General features: G+C 40.8%; 2 protein-coding genes across 2 annotated transcripts in view; one reads left to right on the plus strand and one right to left on the minus strand.

Moving 5' to 3' along the window:
* Positions 1–944: 944 nt before the first annotated feature.
* On the minus strand, positions 945–5,623 carry LOC308313965 (transmembrane protein 80-like). Its single transcript, XM_080761313.1, has 5 exons — positions 5,599–5,623; positions 5,303–5,319; positions 5,078–5,171; positions 3,823–3,915; positions 945–2,331 (listed from the first exon to the last, which is right to left on the minus strand). Exons 1-5 carry the CDS (start codon positions 5,615–5,617, stop codon positions 2,108–2,110), a joined length of 447 nt encoding a protein of 148 aa, XP_080617439.1. The 5' UTR covers positions 5,618–5,623; the 3' UTR covers positions 945–2,107.
* Positions 5,624–8,373: 2,750 nt separating this feature from the next.
* The window catches only part of myrf (myelin regulatory factor), a 30,275-nt gene continuing 23,957 nt past the window's right edge, over positions 8,374–14,691 (plus strand). Inside the window, exon 1 of the mRNA XM_080762182.1 lies at positions 8,374–8,498. Within this exon, the coding sequence (XP_080618308.1) occupies positions 8,453–8,498 (46 nt within the window). The 5' untranslated portion in view covers positions 8,374–8,452. The remainder of the gene's footprint in view (positions 8,499–14,691) is intronic.

The raw sequence follows: 14,691 nt of genomic DNA on the forward strand, positions 1-14,691 counted from the left end.
CAATTTTATCCAGTTAGGAGAGAGGACTCATACAGGATACAGAATGAACAGTATCAGTAGCCAGGCAACTATTCCAGTCTGAAATTACACCTCCCAAAAGCAGAAGAACAGAAGCTGTCATAGCTGTAGTGTTCATCATTTCCGTTCACAAAAATCAAATATCCTTAAAACATATTTTTGAATTCCCATTTCTGCTAAGCAGCAATCTATTATATATAGCGACTAATTTTATATAAGTATACGCTTTATCCTTGGATCATTTTCAGAGCTTACATGCTCCGAACTGTATGACGGAAGCATTTGAGAATTGTGGGAGGCAACAGTCTGGCTCGTGAGATAAAATAAAAGTGAAATTGGAAATTGTACGTGCTGACACAAATAAATTAGCATGGAACTGGAACAATATAAAAATGAAGCTAAAATGGGTACTCTCACCTGTCCTTTTAACCAAAAACCTTTTGTTTTGACCAAGAAATATCACTTACCCTACCTTTACCGTAATATATTTTATGTTTAGTACCACAATTCAAAAGTGCAACAAATGAGCATCGCGCCTGTCACAGACATGCACAGAGCAAGCGCATTCATCACGTTCACATGATTCACTTCATCCAATCACACAGTCATCCCATTTTCATACTGGCTATTTAAACTGGAAGTTGCACTGCTCAATCTGCTTGCTCACTCGCTGCTAAACACTGATACTGCTGTGCTGCTGCCTGCTTAAACTTTTGCTGCTCACCCTCCTCCACCCCAGCTACCACCTGTCGTTTTGGATCTGCTGTTAGATACGGGGGATTCGGAGTCCCTATGGTTGGGACTGATGCGCTTGATCTCAGTACCTAATAGCAGATCCAATTCATCGCCAAACCATAATAAATTTGTATTAAATAAATATATATTACATCCATTCTTGAGTTGTCCTGACTGAAACATAATCAGGTCTTTTATTTACAAAATTTACAAAATATAAAGTTTAATACAACGAAACATGTTACAAAATAAATATTTACAGTATTTACTAAATCTATAGGGCCTAGGATTTGAGTTGGTTGCTACACATGAATTGTGTTCCTAAGACAACCACCTCATAAACTAGAAAAAGCGGGGGCTGTCCGGTGTCCTTATTGTTCAAAACTTTATAAACATTCTTACAGTCTTCAGAAATATGGACCAGAAACAACTTTCATTTGTTTGTGCTTAATGAAGCCACAGCCAATTGTGCCAAGACTTCAGGAATGACAACCTGCTCACCAATAATAATAATAATAATAATAATAAAAAGGCATGGGACAAACCACATGTGCACATTAGAACGGCAAATGTTCAGGAAAAACATTTATGCCAATTAATAATAATTTATTTATGTATTTTGTATTATTATTATTATAATCATCAATTTGTAGCCTATTGCAATATGCTGCTATGGATTGGAGACTAGTTTTGCTACATAGTTGCTTTTCTGGTGTTTAGGTGAAATGTGATGACAACACTCAATCAATGCCAGCACACTACAGTTCTCTTTCTTCCTTTAACACAATGATAGCATGTGCATTTCACTACCCTGCATGATGCATCCATACAGTTTTAGTAAGAAGTTAGAACACATCTCTTCCTACAGCATTCTGCACAAAAGACATATTGTTTCAGAATAAATGAGGTGAAATTTCCTTTGATCTGTCTTCGGAGGGAAATCTGAGTGACGGCATCCTTCAAGGTATACAGTAACCGTTTGATGAATGACACCCAAATCAATAATTCAAACAAGCCCAGAAGAAACCAGGGCTGATTTCGTTCATGAACAAAAGAGTACACAAAAGAACAGCTCCATGTATCCAGGCCATTCAAAACTAATAACTGGGATGTCAATTACATGGAAATATCTCGTCAATCAGTATGAAAGAAACATAAGGCACTCCAGACATGCTGGTGAAGCATGCTGTGTACTTTTGACACTATAGTACAACAAGATAAATAAAGAAATACAGGCCTTGAGGCCTACATGATGTTTACCAGATTCAACAGTTTAAAAATCTTCATTAAAAATAAAAATAAACAGCTTGTCAAACATGAGTAGCGGATACCAGTACAGTGGTTATGATAAAAGCTATTGAGATCTAAACTCTGACCTGGTAAAACTGGTCACTGTAATGAAAGCCATGACTCCACCCAAGCCATACGCAACTAGGAGGACGGCATTAATGATGATGTCTGCACGCAACACGTAGGACTGCCAGGCCAGGAAGTAGACAGACAGCAGCACGGTAGTTCCCGTCAGGGCCAGGCTAGCCACCACATATCTCTCATTCTCTATTAGGTTGCCCTTCATGCCTTGAAACAAAGAGGATTGAACAACAGTGAGGGAATACATTGTTAGCATCACCAGAGATGGATGATGTGAGAGGGAAGAAATGAAAAAAATCTGCACACCATTTTATGCTCCCAATATATCTTTACTGAAGTGGTAACGTTTCGGGCTTTGAGCAAAAATGGTGTGTGGATTGTTTTAATTTCTTAATTCGTGACTTTATTTTGATCTAGCACCCAGCCTGTATATAGAAGTGCGTGTCCTTTTTGGCTGTTTGTATTGTTATATTGTTATTATTGTGTGTTGTATGATATGGTGTTCTTTAGCTGCTTCTGTACTGTTTTAAGGAGTCAGACTATGCATTATTGAGACGTGATGCACATGGGATGGGATCACACTGCACCACAGGATGTTTAATTCAGTTCAGGGCAAAACGTTTAGTCTTAAGTAGTACGTACTAAGTAGTTTGCACAAGGACTTCATTCAGACTGATCCAATCTGTCTGTATATTGGGTCCCGGCCATGGCATAATGCGTACGTCCGACTAATCAGACTTGGTGAATGACCTAACCCGGGACTCGGGAATGTTGTGCAGTGCAGTGCCAACTGCCAAGTGGGAATTCGGTCGGACCGGCAGTTATAGAGAACCAAAACCAGGGTTTTGTGACGACATTAGGGGTCCCCACTCCCCATATCCCAAGAGTTAGTCAATCATATCATCGTATGGTAGTGTACTCTGACAATGGTGTACTAGCCCCATATGGAACCTCTCCCTCTGCTTATACTGTAGCTCCGAGATGACTGAGGTCAAAAAAACTTTTGGTCATTTCATCGTCTACAGTTTTTAAGTTGCTCGATTCTGTATTTAGATATTTGATATTAATTTCAGTGCCCCGCCCCCTTCCTATACAAACTCATTGTAACTTCTAACTCCATTTTAATCGTGATAGATTAATTTCTTAAATTTAGCTATGATGATGAATACCAAACGGTGGACCCTCTTGTAAACAAGTGTAATGCTTAATTGGGTCGTCCACTCACAGTTAACAGTCTTTGTATTGAGTTTGTGCTTGAAACGTACTGTAATTCTGCAAACTGTTAATAAATATTTCAATCAATCAAATTACCAACTCGCCCCGGGCGTACAGCCGGCGGAACTGCGCGGCTTGATATTCCTAAATAAATTATGCTTACACGGTTAAACCTAACCTTATTCCTAACCTTAACCTCAGTAAAACTATGCCTAAACCTAACCCTATATCTAAACTTAACCCCAGTAAAACTATGCCTAAACCTAACCCTATACCTAAACTTAACCCCAGTAAAACTATGCCTAAACCCTAAATTATTTCTAACCTTATTCTCAGTGAAACAAAATAAAGAATTCAAGAATCGTCAGACCGAGCGGTCGGTGTGAGGTCAGCGGAAAGATCGAGGGGCGAGATGGTTTACGGGCGACCGTACCTGATACTGTGATGATTACAGTGCTGCAGTGTGAAAATGTATCAACTCACCAAAGTAGCAACGCAGCAGCTCTATGCCAGCCATGAGGAAGAGCAGACCCACATCACAGGAGATGTTCTCATCAGGGTAGCTCAGGATTCTACCTGAGAGGCACATTTACAAATAAAAAATGTAGTTTATTTGGATCGTGTAGCCCAATGCTTCCCTACCCTGGTCCACAACTACATTCAACACTCCTTATTCTACTAGAACTCTGCCGTTCACTTTAAAACCTTTAAAACCATGTTTCTTATAGCCCCATATGTGCCCTCAGTCCCTACGCTCATTCTGTATAGGTCCGAGCTACAGAATGAGCGTAGGGACTGAGGGCACATACGGGGCTATATTTCTTATAGTGCTCAGTATGCCTTTAAATTAGATTTAAACCAGAGCTATCCAGTCCATGATTAAACAAGACAACAAGAAAAGAAGAAAGACAAGTTCTCCCCGTGGACCAGGGTGTATCTAGCCTGGGTTCCAGCCTGATTCGCTGCGTTCCGCGGATTTGTTTTGTGACAAAACAAATCCATGGAATGCAGCGAATCAGGCTGGAAGTGGAACCCAGGCTAAGGGTGTATCCTACAGTAGTCGACCATACATGGGCAACTGGCGGCCCGGTGGCCACCCAACCTTGATTTAATGTGGCCCTCAGGTTAATATCAGAATACTGATATATTATCTTTTAAGATGAATAATCAGTTGGATAAATATGATTCAAAGTGGAACGTGTTCCTCAGTAATGTTGCAGGCCCTTGATGTGATCCATGCCATGGTCAGGCAATGCCCTTTTGATTGTTTACTGTCTTAGTATACGATACGGTTGATGATGCTGCGTGTTGGGTCGTGTAAACTCCTTTAAATTTTAAATTTATGTTTTATTTGTAAAAAATCCAAATAAACTGCTGATCATTAAAACAAGAATACTGATGTATTATTGATTTCAGCTGTTACAATTACAAACATGACCGCTTTAATTACTTCTAAATTAGTAGCTTAATGAGTAGTATTATAATTTTGTTGTCTTTTTTATGTCCAATGTATTTGAATTTAGTTCTTAAAGTTAACATAACTATAATTAAGACATTTGAAATTAAATTAAAAAAAAATTACTTTTCAGGATTCTAATTTAAAAATAGCAAAAAAAACAGCAATTTTTGCTACAACAGTAATATGCAATGTGGCCCTCTGGAGTTGTGTGGAACATATTGGCCCTCTCCATCGTCAAAGTTGCCCACCACTGCCTGGGGTAGACAGTAGACTACTCACTCTTGTAGATGATCATGCTGAGAGTGCAGAGGAAATAGAAGATATAGTAGATGGCCGTGAAGTACAACAGTGATTGCAGAGGGACAGAGGACAGCTGGATGTAGACTACTGTTAAAGGACTTTATTTGTAAGGTTGGGAGGCAGTTCTACATGTATGGTCATTTTCCAAACATGCAAATGTAGAATGTACGCATACGATAAAGGTACGATAAACAAAAAGGATACAACGACGGCAGACCTTCCTAAGGACAAGGTAGAAACAAAGAGATGGGTAATGTTTTGTATTACTGGGTTCGCACTTTTTAGACACACACACACACACACACACACACACACACACACACACACACACGTACTACACAAGTACTACAACGAAGCAGCAAACCAACAAACATGCAGAGTTGATCAGTGTTATCTAAAATAAATTGAAGCATCATATGTTTTCAAATTGTAGGCTACTTTTCTGGTCTTCTGCCATCGAAGTTGGTGTCTATAGCAACCATAGCAACGCGTCAACCAACCTGGTCTGGATGTCGCCATCTTGAATTAGATTTCCTCCTTCTTTCCAATGACTTAATCCCTACATTGATCAACACCGCCACCTATTGGCAGGAAGATATACTACTAACAAGTGAAAGAACTCTTTCTCTTTCTCTACACACTTACAGGTTATCTGTGTGGAATGTGGCTCTGTCAAGTTAAATGTGAGGAAATACTGGGGGGTATAGAATAAAGTAAAAATAGATTTATCTTGTCAGATTTCCCCAAGGCTGTCACAACAGCATGCTATATGTCTTGTTAAATCATTATTTTGTCAGTTCACAGCAGGGCAGGGCAACCAGGGTTAGCCATCAGGGGTATCCCATAAAGTCTAGGGAATTAAAACGTATAAAATTAAATCTCTCAATGCATTCAGAAATCGCAAGGACGCCAAAAGCCTTTCCCCACCCCTGACCCTCTCTCTCTTCAGAGAGTTATACACACATAACACAAATTACACAATGCAGGTTTATATAACATACTAAAACACCAAAATGAACTGCATTAACATAGCCAGCTGTTTCATTGTCCCTCACAGCATCTATCTCTTTCTCGCTTGTCCTCCGGAACAATCTGCATAGTGTGGCTGAAAATATAACGGAGGCGTTGTTTGGGCCGAATGCTGGAAAGTGTGTGTGTGTGTGTGTGTGTGTGTGTGTGTGTGTGTGTGTGTGTGTGTGTGTGTGTGTGTGTGTGTGTGTGGATGGGTGGGTGGGTGGGTGGGTGGGTGAGGGTGGGGGTGGACAGAGAGAGAGAGAGAGAGAGAGATGGTCCAGCTGTGGGGGTCAAGTCAACACAACAAAACAGCATCTCACATTCAGTGGGGGCAAACGCAGTGTGTGTGTGTGTGTGTGTGTGGGGGGGGGGGGGGGGTGCACACAGTGGCATTGTTATAAGACAGATAGAAGGGGAGGGGGTGTAGGGGGGGTTGCAGCTAAAGGGAGAGAGAAATGGATCATTTTCCTGACTGAGGCTGATTCTAAAAAAATGTCTTCTAAATCATGACAGTTTTCGGAAAAACCTATGTTTCTATGTCAGTGGTGCTCAACTTTTTTCATGTCAAGGCTCCTCAGAAGAATGATCTGTATTTGGCCACGGACCCCCATCTGAAAATATGTTGTTCCGCAGGGAACCAACCCAGAAGAAAAGATTTTAGTTAAAAACGTTCGCTCTGAAAGAATATATATTGATTTGCGCCATATTTTCACAAATGTTCAAATATTCAATAGCTAAAGTATGATGCTTAAAGTATGATGCTTAAAACACCAAGACATGTTCCCGTCCTGAATGGGTTAGATCCTCCGCAGGGAAGCTATAGCACAAAATGCTGTTATTACAGTAGGCCTATGTGTTGAAATTGAGAGAATTGAAGTAGAACACAAAAGCCTTTTCAACATGTACATATATACTGCACAAAACTGCATACAGTATGTGTGAAACACCATGTATGATCTAGTCTAAGGGGAATTTAGCATAAATTGAGCACAAAGTGAGGTGACACTAAAATATATATGATTAAAATAATACATCTTCTTCCACAAATATAGGATTTGGTGTCCATCATTTCTGTCAAATTGCAATAAAGATATTGTAATGTGTGCCCCCTTGAAAAGGATCTCCATTCATCACATTCTAAATTTGGTCAAGGATTTAAAAAAAAACCTACATGTAATTCCACCCAATCAGGTCAAAACGGCCCTGTGAAAAGTGAAAACTACACCTTGACGGTGACCACACAGCAACTTGACCACACACATGGTTAGTTGGTTACACATGTTTATCCAGATTCACTGACGTGGCTATATACTACAAAACAAACAAACAAACATAGTAAATGTTTCAGTAGACCTGTAGTCCTGGCCTACTGTACACTAACACCACGTCACGTGGTTCTCAAAGTGGGGTCCAGCACTGCTGGTCACAGGGGGTTCCAGCGAAATGTGTCAGCAAAATCAGTAATTTGACAGCTGATTTACTAGCTCACGAATCTCTAAAACTTTAAATCTTGTAAGATTTTGACTATTTTGGTAACCCGTAACCGTAACACTTTAACAACAAAAATATTGAATGGGAGTCCCCCCTCCCTGGGACAAAATCTTTTCGGATGTGGGTCCGCGACCTAAATAGGCTACATACATGTGGGGGGTCCTTGGCGAGTTGACACAAAAAGAGAAAGAGAAGAAGCACTGCAGTATGAGAAAAGGCTGCCGCTGCACATCCCTCTGGTTGAGATTACAGCACACCTGTCCTGCATGTCTGTCTCCTCTCCTCCGAAGCTCGTTGGTCACACAGGCTCAGTCTGGGAGGGACTGACAGGCGAAGGAGGAAGAGAATCTGATTCCACACTCGGTTGTCAACTTTTTAGGCAACTTTTTACTGAAATATAATTTCAAACACACTTTTTTGGCGTGTGTTCAAAAGGACATTTTGTCGATCATTTAGCATTCATAGCCGGGTCGGGATTAAGATTGCGCGCCCGAAGGATCATTCTCGAAGACCACCACCTTGGATATATTCCTTAGGCTAGGCTACTCCTCGTTAACATAAAACAGATACCGGTAGATTGTTTCGTGTTTATTTCAAAGTAGTTTTTAACTTGTTACTGAAGGCGTTTGGTCGTTTTGTCAACGTGTCTTGAAGCCGATATCATAACAGCAGTTGAGGAGGAGAACACGTTATTCCGAGTGGATTTATGTAAAATAAAAACATTATTAATATCCTATTCTTAAAAGGAATTATCGGATTTCGAAATTATGTGAAAGTTTCCCCGATCCGAATTGATCTCGTTCGGACAAGGGGAGACGTTCATGGATTTTTTAAGTAGGACCCGCTAGGATGGACGTGGTAGATGAAACTGAAGCGCTACAGAGATTCTTTGAAGGTAAGAAGTCTCATTTAGCTACAATAATATATAACACAAAAAATGTGGAGTATTATATTTATTATAGAATATGCCAATTGGTTTAAAGGCTTCTGCATCATTCTCACGCTAATAGCTATGCAAATATCTTTATGATGTTATGACTGGCAGTGGCTACCTGCTGCTCGATTCGGCCTAGCTGGCTCCCTTTCGCTGTGTCTGGCTACTGACAAACGATGAAGTGTTTTTGATTAACTAACTAATTGAAATAGGCTACAATTTTCTGCATATGCTACAGTCAGTTTTTGCCATAGCCATACGTGTGGCTATCCTTATAAATTGTTGCTGCCTGGAGGTCTATTATGGGCTACCTATCACGACCCAGGACAGGTGGCCTATAGGAAAAAAGCATGCAGAGCTTGGGTTAATATAATTGTGGATGGTGATTTTTATGAGGTCCCATGGCTATGGCTTCTATAAAACATTTAAATGTAATGCATCCGGGCCTAAATCTGTCTAAGTTGTCAGAGCTGTTTAATTCTTTAATTTTACTCATCCCTACTGTACTGTTTAAAAGTTAAAATACGAGGAGGCAGGGAGGTTGACGAGTGCAGGGAGCAAAAGTGATGGTGATGGCAAGCAGAGGTTGGAGGATGGAGTAATGGGGAATCCTGAGTGAAAAGCAGTTGGAGGAGGGAGGCAAGGGGGCAGGGTGTAGGAATGCAAGTCAAGATAAATGGCGTGTTTTGTGAGGGTATATAGCTGAGGCACAATGTACGTAAGAGAAAATAACACAGTTTGATGATCTCACATTGCAATGTGTTTAGTAAAGCACATGATGTTGTCATCCAATGATTTCCAAATATGAAGCTTTTGTATATGAATGCATGGAGGTGAATTCTTTAATATTTGTGTCATTCTGACATCTGGCATCTAGGAATGTATTGCTCAAATGGATCACATGTTGCAGCAGGGCTTTGTCGTGAACTCTGATTTAGAGCCTTCACATCTCATTATTTAGTAGGCCTAGGTTCTCTTTTTTGAGAAGATTTATGTCAAGTGTTTGGGTAAAGTCAAGTGCACATGAAAACACATTTGGTGGCTTATGTATAATAAGTTATCTCTAGGAAGACTTAACACTTTATTATACTATACACAGACTGTTGACTTGAATATACACAGCAATCTGTGACTGTCAAAGGTTCCTCGCCACTCTGACAGGAATTTAGAGTGTTTACATTCTTGGTTTGGGAGTGAGGGAGAGATGTTCTTACTATTGGCTTAATTTCAGCCCCTGTGTTTGGAAGTCAACTGGAGTAGAACAGGCGCCTGTAGAGACCACAACATTCATTTACAAATGAAACCTTTTGCTGTTTGGGAGAGCATGTTTTTGGTGAATTGTTGAGCCCAGATTCAATTTCAATTTACAGATTATCTATGACTGTGAAACAGTCCAGCTATTATCTTTCCACCTCGTTGATATCAGCCCATCTACATGTCAGCGATCACCCCTTTGATTTAGGTAATGAATTAGGCCTCCACGCAGAATGGAGGTTTGTGGAGAAGCCAGTAGCCGCTTCAATCCACCCTTTGAATTTTAATATTACATAATTGGTGCTAGTGGCAAGGTGACTTGGTGGCACACACACACACACACACACACACACACACACACACACACACACACACACACACACACACACACACACAGAGTATTATATATTTACACACCAACCATGGTTAACTGTGGTTTAATAGGATTAGTGAAATATGTATACATTTAACCTAATGCACACTGTGCATTCCTGGCATAACCTCATCAGCCTTTAAAACACAATGAAGTGAGACTGGTGTTTTTAGTCTGGTCTTTCTCCACTCTCTCTCTCTCTCTCTCTCTCTCTCTCTCTCTCTCTCTCTCTCTCTCTCTCTCTCTCTCTCTGACTCCATTAGAATGACAGTGAGCAGACAGGGTGAGGAGGAGAGATAGTGCAGACCCATGGTGTGTGTGTGTGTGTGTGTGTGTGTGTGTGTGTGTGTGTGTGTGTGTGTGTGTGTGTGTGTGTGCGCGTGCGTGCGTGTTGGGGGGACGACGACTGCTGAGAGAAACACAGCAAACCCCTGAAAACTTGACCTTTCCCTCTCTGGCACTCTTATATACATGCACACACGCAAGCACGCACATTTGTCAAAACATCCAGATTCAAAGGATATATTTTGTTGTTAAAAGAAACATACTTAAACATACTCATACTTATATACTTATCCCCTATCTGTAGTCATCTAATAGCCAAGTTACAATATTGCTATAATTGTTATTATCGTTTATCGTGATTATTATTCACCTTTTATTTGTCGAGCTGCATATCCAGTACCACTTAAAACCTTTAAAGAATAGCCGGTCTACAAGCTCACAAAGAGCTTGTAGATCTGCAATTTTTTGCAAACATTCCACCCCAGAATATGGATGCTGGGGTTCAAGTGGTAACAAAAGTGGCATTTTAAGAGTTTTAAGCATATTAATGATTTTTATCTTAAGACTTAAGGTAAAGTTAACTCAGACAAAAATGACTGGCAATATGATTACTCATAGAAATGATTTCCGTCTAGTAGATCAATGTTTACCAAGGACGTAGCTGAATTCTCCAGCTTTGAGTCACACAGTAGGACATTTCATTCATCACGATATCAAAACAATCACAAAGTATAAAGTCTATGAAAGCGGATTGAACATTTTCATTTTATAATTACCTTCGTGAATTTACAACACATGTGTTACTGAATCATCTTCCCAGTTTCCAGTAAGTTCCACTCTAGTAGTAGTACTTCTAATGAGGTCTTTGTTCCATCTTGGAAAACCGGGGTGATGCACATCAGTAGGGCTGTCGAGTAATTTGATTAACAGCTGTAGCAGTGCAGCTTTTTGTTATTGGAAGGTATTGTTTTTGGGCAGTCAGGCTTTACGAAACACCACCGGTTGGTTTTGTGTTTTCATCATCTCACTCCCATCAGCGCTGGCAGACAGCAGAGTCATTCTCGACCAAATAAATAAACACTGTGCTTTAACTGGACTTCAGAGGCTCGTTTTAAATATATAAGTTCCTCTCACGTGCTCGCAATACCCTAAAAGTTACTAGTAAACAAATGAACTCATACTGTTACATTGTCAGTAACACCATTAGGCAAAAATGACAGGCAAAAGGTCAACTTATTAGTTCATTACATAATGAATTGTAGTGTTTTGGGGTGATTTGACTCCCTGCTCCCAGCAGTGACAGCTTTTGCATGGCACAATTACAACATGAACACAGATCAGTTTGCCTCAACCTGCAGACTGTGGACAGAGCTGTGTTACTTTCATTTGTTATAAATGATCTGTTGTTAGGGGGGGGGGTCTTCTTTATTGTTCATTGGTGAATCATTGCTGATTTTGGCATGTAGGTCTACAAGACATGACACTTTCAACATACAGTATCACTATAGACAGGTAGACAGCCTGCACCTCTCCTTTTCCTCTCATTCTCCTCCTCCACATGCCTTCTCCACCTTTTTTCTTCATCTCTCACCAATGTTCACTTGCACTCTCACTCGTTCAGCCTGCCCTTTTTCCTTCTTTGTCCAAGCCTCTCTCCATCCATACCCCAGCCACGGCCCTGTCACTTCACTGCCCATAATCTCCTGAGCCAGGTCTGCCGGGGCGGCCAGTGCTGGTGTGCGACAAAGGTTGTGTGTGGTAGCCTGGTACAGCCCTGTCTCATGACTGAAGACATAATCCTCGTTACAAAAGCACTCGCAACCTTTCTCACACACACACACGCACACACACACACACACACACGCTCGCGCGCGTGCGCAATATACCTTTACGCATATTCATGCACACACACACACATGCGAGCGCGTACACACACACACACACACACACACACACCAACTCGCCGTAACTTCCAAAGTGCGACTCTCAGGTCTGAGGGAGAAATGCTTTCAGCCAGACTTTAGGGAAACATGTGAAAACATTAGAAAGGAACTGTTCTTCTCATCTTCCGTTACAGGTGCTAACATCTTCAACATAGGACATCAACATGCTTTGGCTACGCGCAGGTACTCTGCCCCCCAAACCGACCCCACCCCATCCCACCCTTCACCCCCAACCCCCATCCCGCATCCCCTCGTTGTTCTTGTCCCCTCTGCTGTTTTGTATGTGATTTGTTGGTCTTTATCTAGTCTCTCGACAATTCAAAGGAAAAGAGGGCGCTGTTTTTCCTTTGTTTTGTCTGATCCAAGATTGTTCTTTATCCGAGAAGTGGATTACATTTAATATTCTGTTACGCGTGTTGTGCTACATTGGTGGTCCTTGCCTTGCTTGTTCAGAGTGTCTCTCACTGCTTGACCTGACTTAATTTGGACTTAACTTTAGTTTTTTGTGAACAATGGCTGTGCAGGACAGGCTCTATATATCAGTTCCATCTATCAAAATCCATATTGTTAAGAGCTTCATTGTCAGTAGGAGATAGAGTTGAAGTGGTTATAGATTATTGTTACTGTGGTTGACTTATCATCGAGTGCATTCAAATGTCAATCATATACCACTACTGTATCATGCAAACAAGGGGTGATGAGAAGTATTTTCTTCAATCTGAGATACTGTGCATTTTTCATCGGTCAACATTGTTAATTGTCAAATACTCTTGTCTTTTGTATTATTCATTATTCTTACATTATTCAGTCATCTTCATTCTGTGCGAGGTCAAGATGTGAAAGACAAGTTAGTAGATGAACGATAGGGTTTTTTTCTTTTCTTTCGAGAATGTTGTTTAAGAATACAGTACATACAAACATACTGGTAATGTATGTGGTAACGGAAAGGGGACTTAAGAGCAATTTGTACTTTCAATCTTAGGGAACTTGATTTGGTGTCAAATCAAAGAATATGCAAATATTTGTTCCTTGTTGTCTTTGTAATGCTGAGATGACGTATCTGACATACAGTATACACTATACAGTACATTTAATGGTACATTTGTGAATAGGTGTGTGTGTGTGTGTGTGTGTGTGTGTGTGTGTGTGTGTGTGTGTGTGTGTGTGTGTGTGTGTGCGCGTGAGTGCGTGTGTGTGCTCGTGCGTGCGTGTGCTGTGGGAGCATATTTATGTGTTATGTGTATTCATCAAGTGCATTCTGGGTCATACCGTTTGATAATCAAATGGACTTTGCCCCATCACACTAAGTCTCATAGAGTACCACTCTGTGAGTGATTAATTATTAACACCCCTTTTACACACAAACACGCTGACATGCACACGCATGTGCACTCGCACGCACGCGCACACACGCACGCACGCACGCATGCACGCACACACACAAACACACAATGTCACCCAGAAGCATATTGTTTAAGACGGTTGCATACATCATGTAATGATGACAGTATGTTAATGTCCTAATTTAATTCAAGTTTAATTGTCATTGTGATTATTGTGAATGAGTTGCTTTAATTGATTTCCTGCTCGAAAGCACGCATTTGACTAACGGAAATTAAAGAAAACGAGGCACATTAGATAGGATTATAGGAGTCAATCTATTACAGTAATGGTTATTCACTCACTCACTCCTCTGTTTGTCTTTATCTTAGACTTAGATTATTACATTGTAGACAACTCGGTCATTGAAATGGTGGAATAACACCCACACCCACACACATTCACACGTATACTACACACACACTGCCCTCTCAGCCCCTAATCTCTCAAAAGGCCAGTCTGTATCGAAGTCAGACTGACAATCATCGCACTGTTCCCCTTCGAACACAGCTGGACACAACAGAACATAGAGGACGGGGATATATTAACACATCCCATCCCCCTGTCATCCTAACGAAACTTTGACTGATTGACAGTATTTAGTGGTTGTTAAAGTTGCTTTAAGTTTCTACCCAGCCTAGGAATTATTCGTATTACTACATGTATGATATGAGTGCTGTGCTGTCATTCAATTATTTTATTGTGAGTGTTCTTTTATCCATTAAAAAAGCTGTCAAGAATATAATATTCCCTGACGTTTGCTAAACAAGGCAAAAAACAAGATATTCACCTCCCTAAAACTTCTCTGAATTTGCCTGGGCCGGCTGAGCGGTCTAGGCACCTATATAGGCTGGTAATCCAGCCTGAGTATGTCGCAGGTTTGAGTCCCGAGCCCGTCGACCTTTGCTGCGTGTCTTCC

The sequence above is a fragment of the Protomyctophum bolini genome (assembly GCF_963924005.1).
Source record: "Protomyctophum bolini genome assembly, chromosome: 4".
In the NCBI taxonomy this organism is placed as follows: Eukaryota; Metazoa; Chordata; class Actinopteri; order Myctophiformes; family Myctophidae; genus Protomyctophum; species Protomyctophum bolini.

Coding starts and splice junctions, on each gene's coding strand:
- LOC308313965 (XM_080761313.1), bottom strand. Junction 3,916..5,077: donor CAGCATGATCATCTACAAGA/GTGAGTAGTCTA, acceptor TGTGCCTCTCAG/GTAGAATCCTGAGCTACCCT. Junction 2,332..3,822: donor GCTGCTGCGTTGCTACTTTG/GTGAGTTGATAC, acceptor CTTTGTTTCAAG/GCATGAAGGGCAACCTAATA.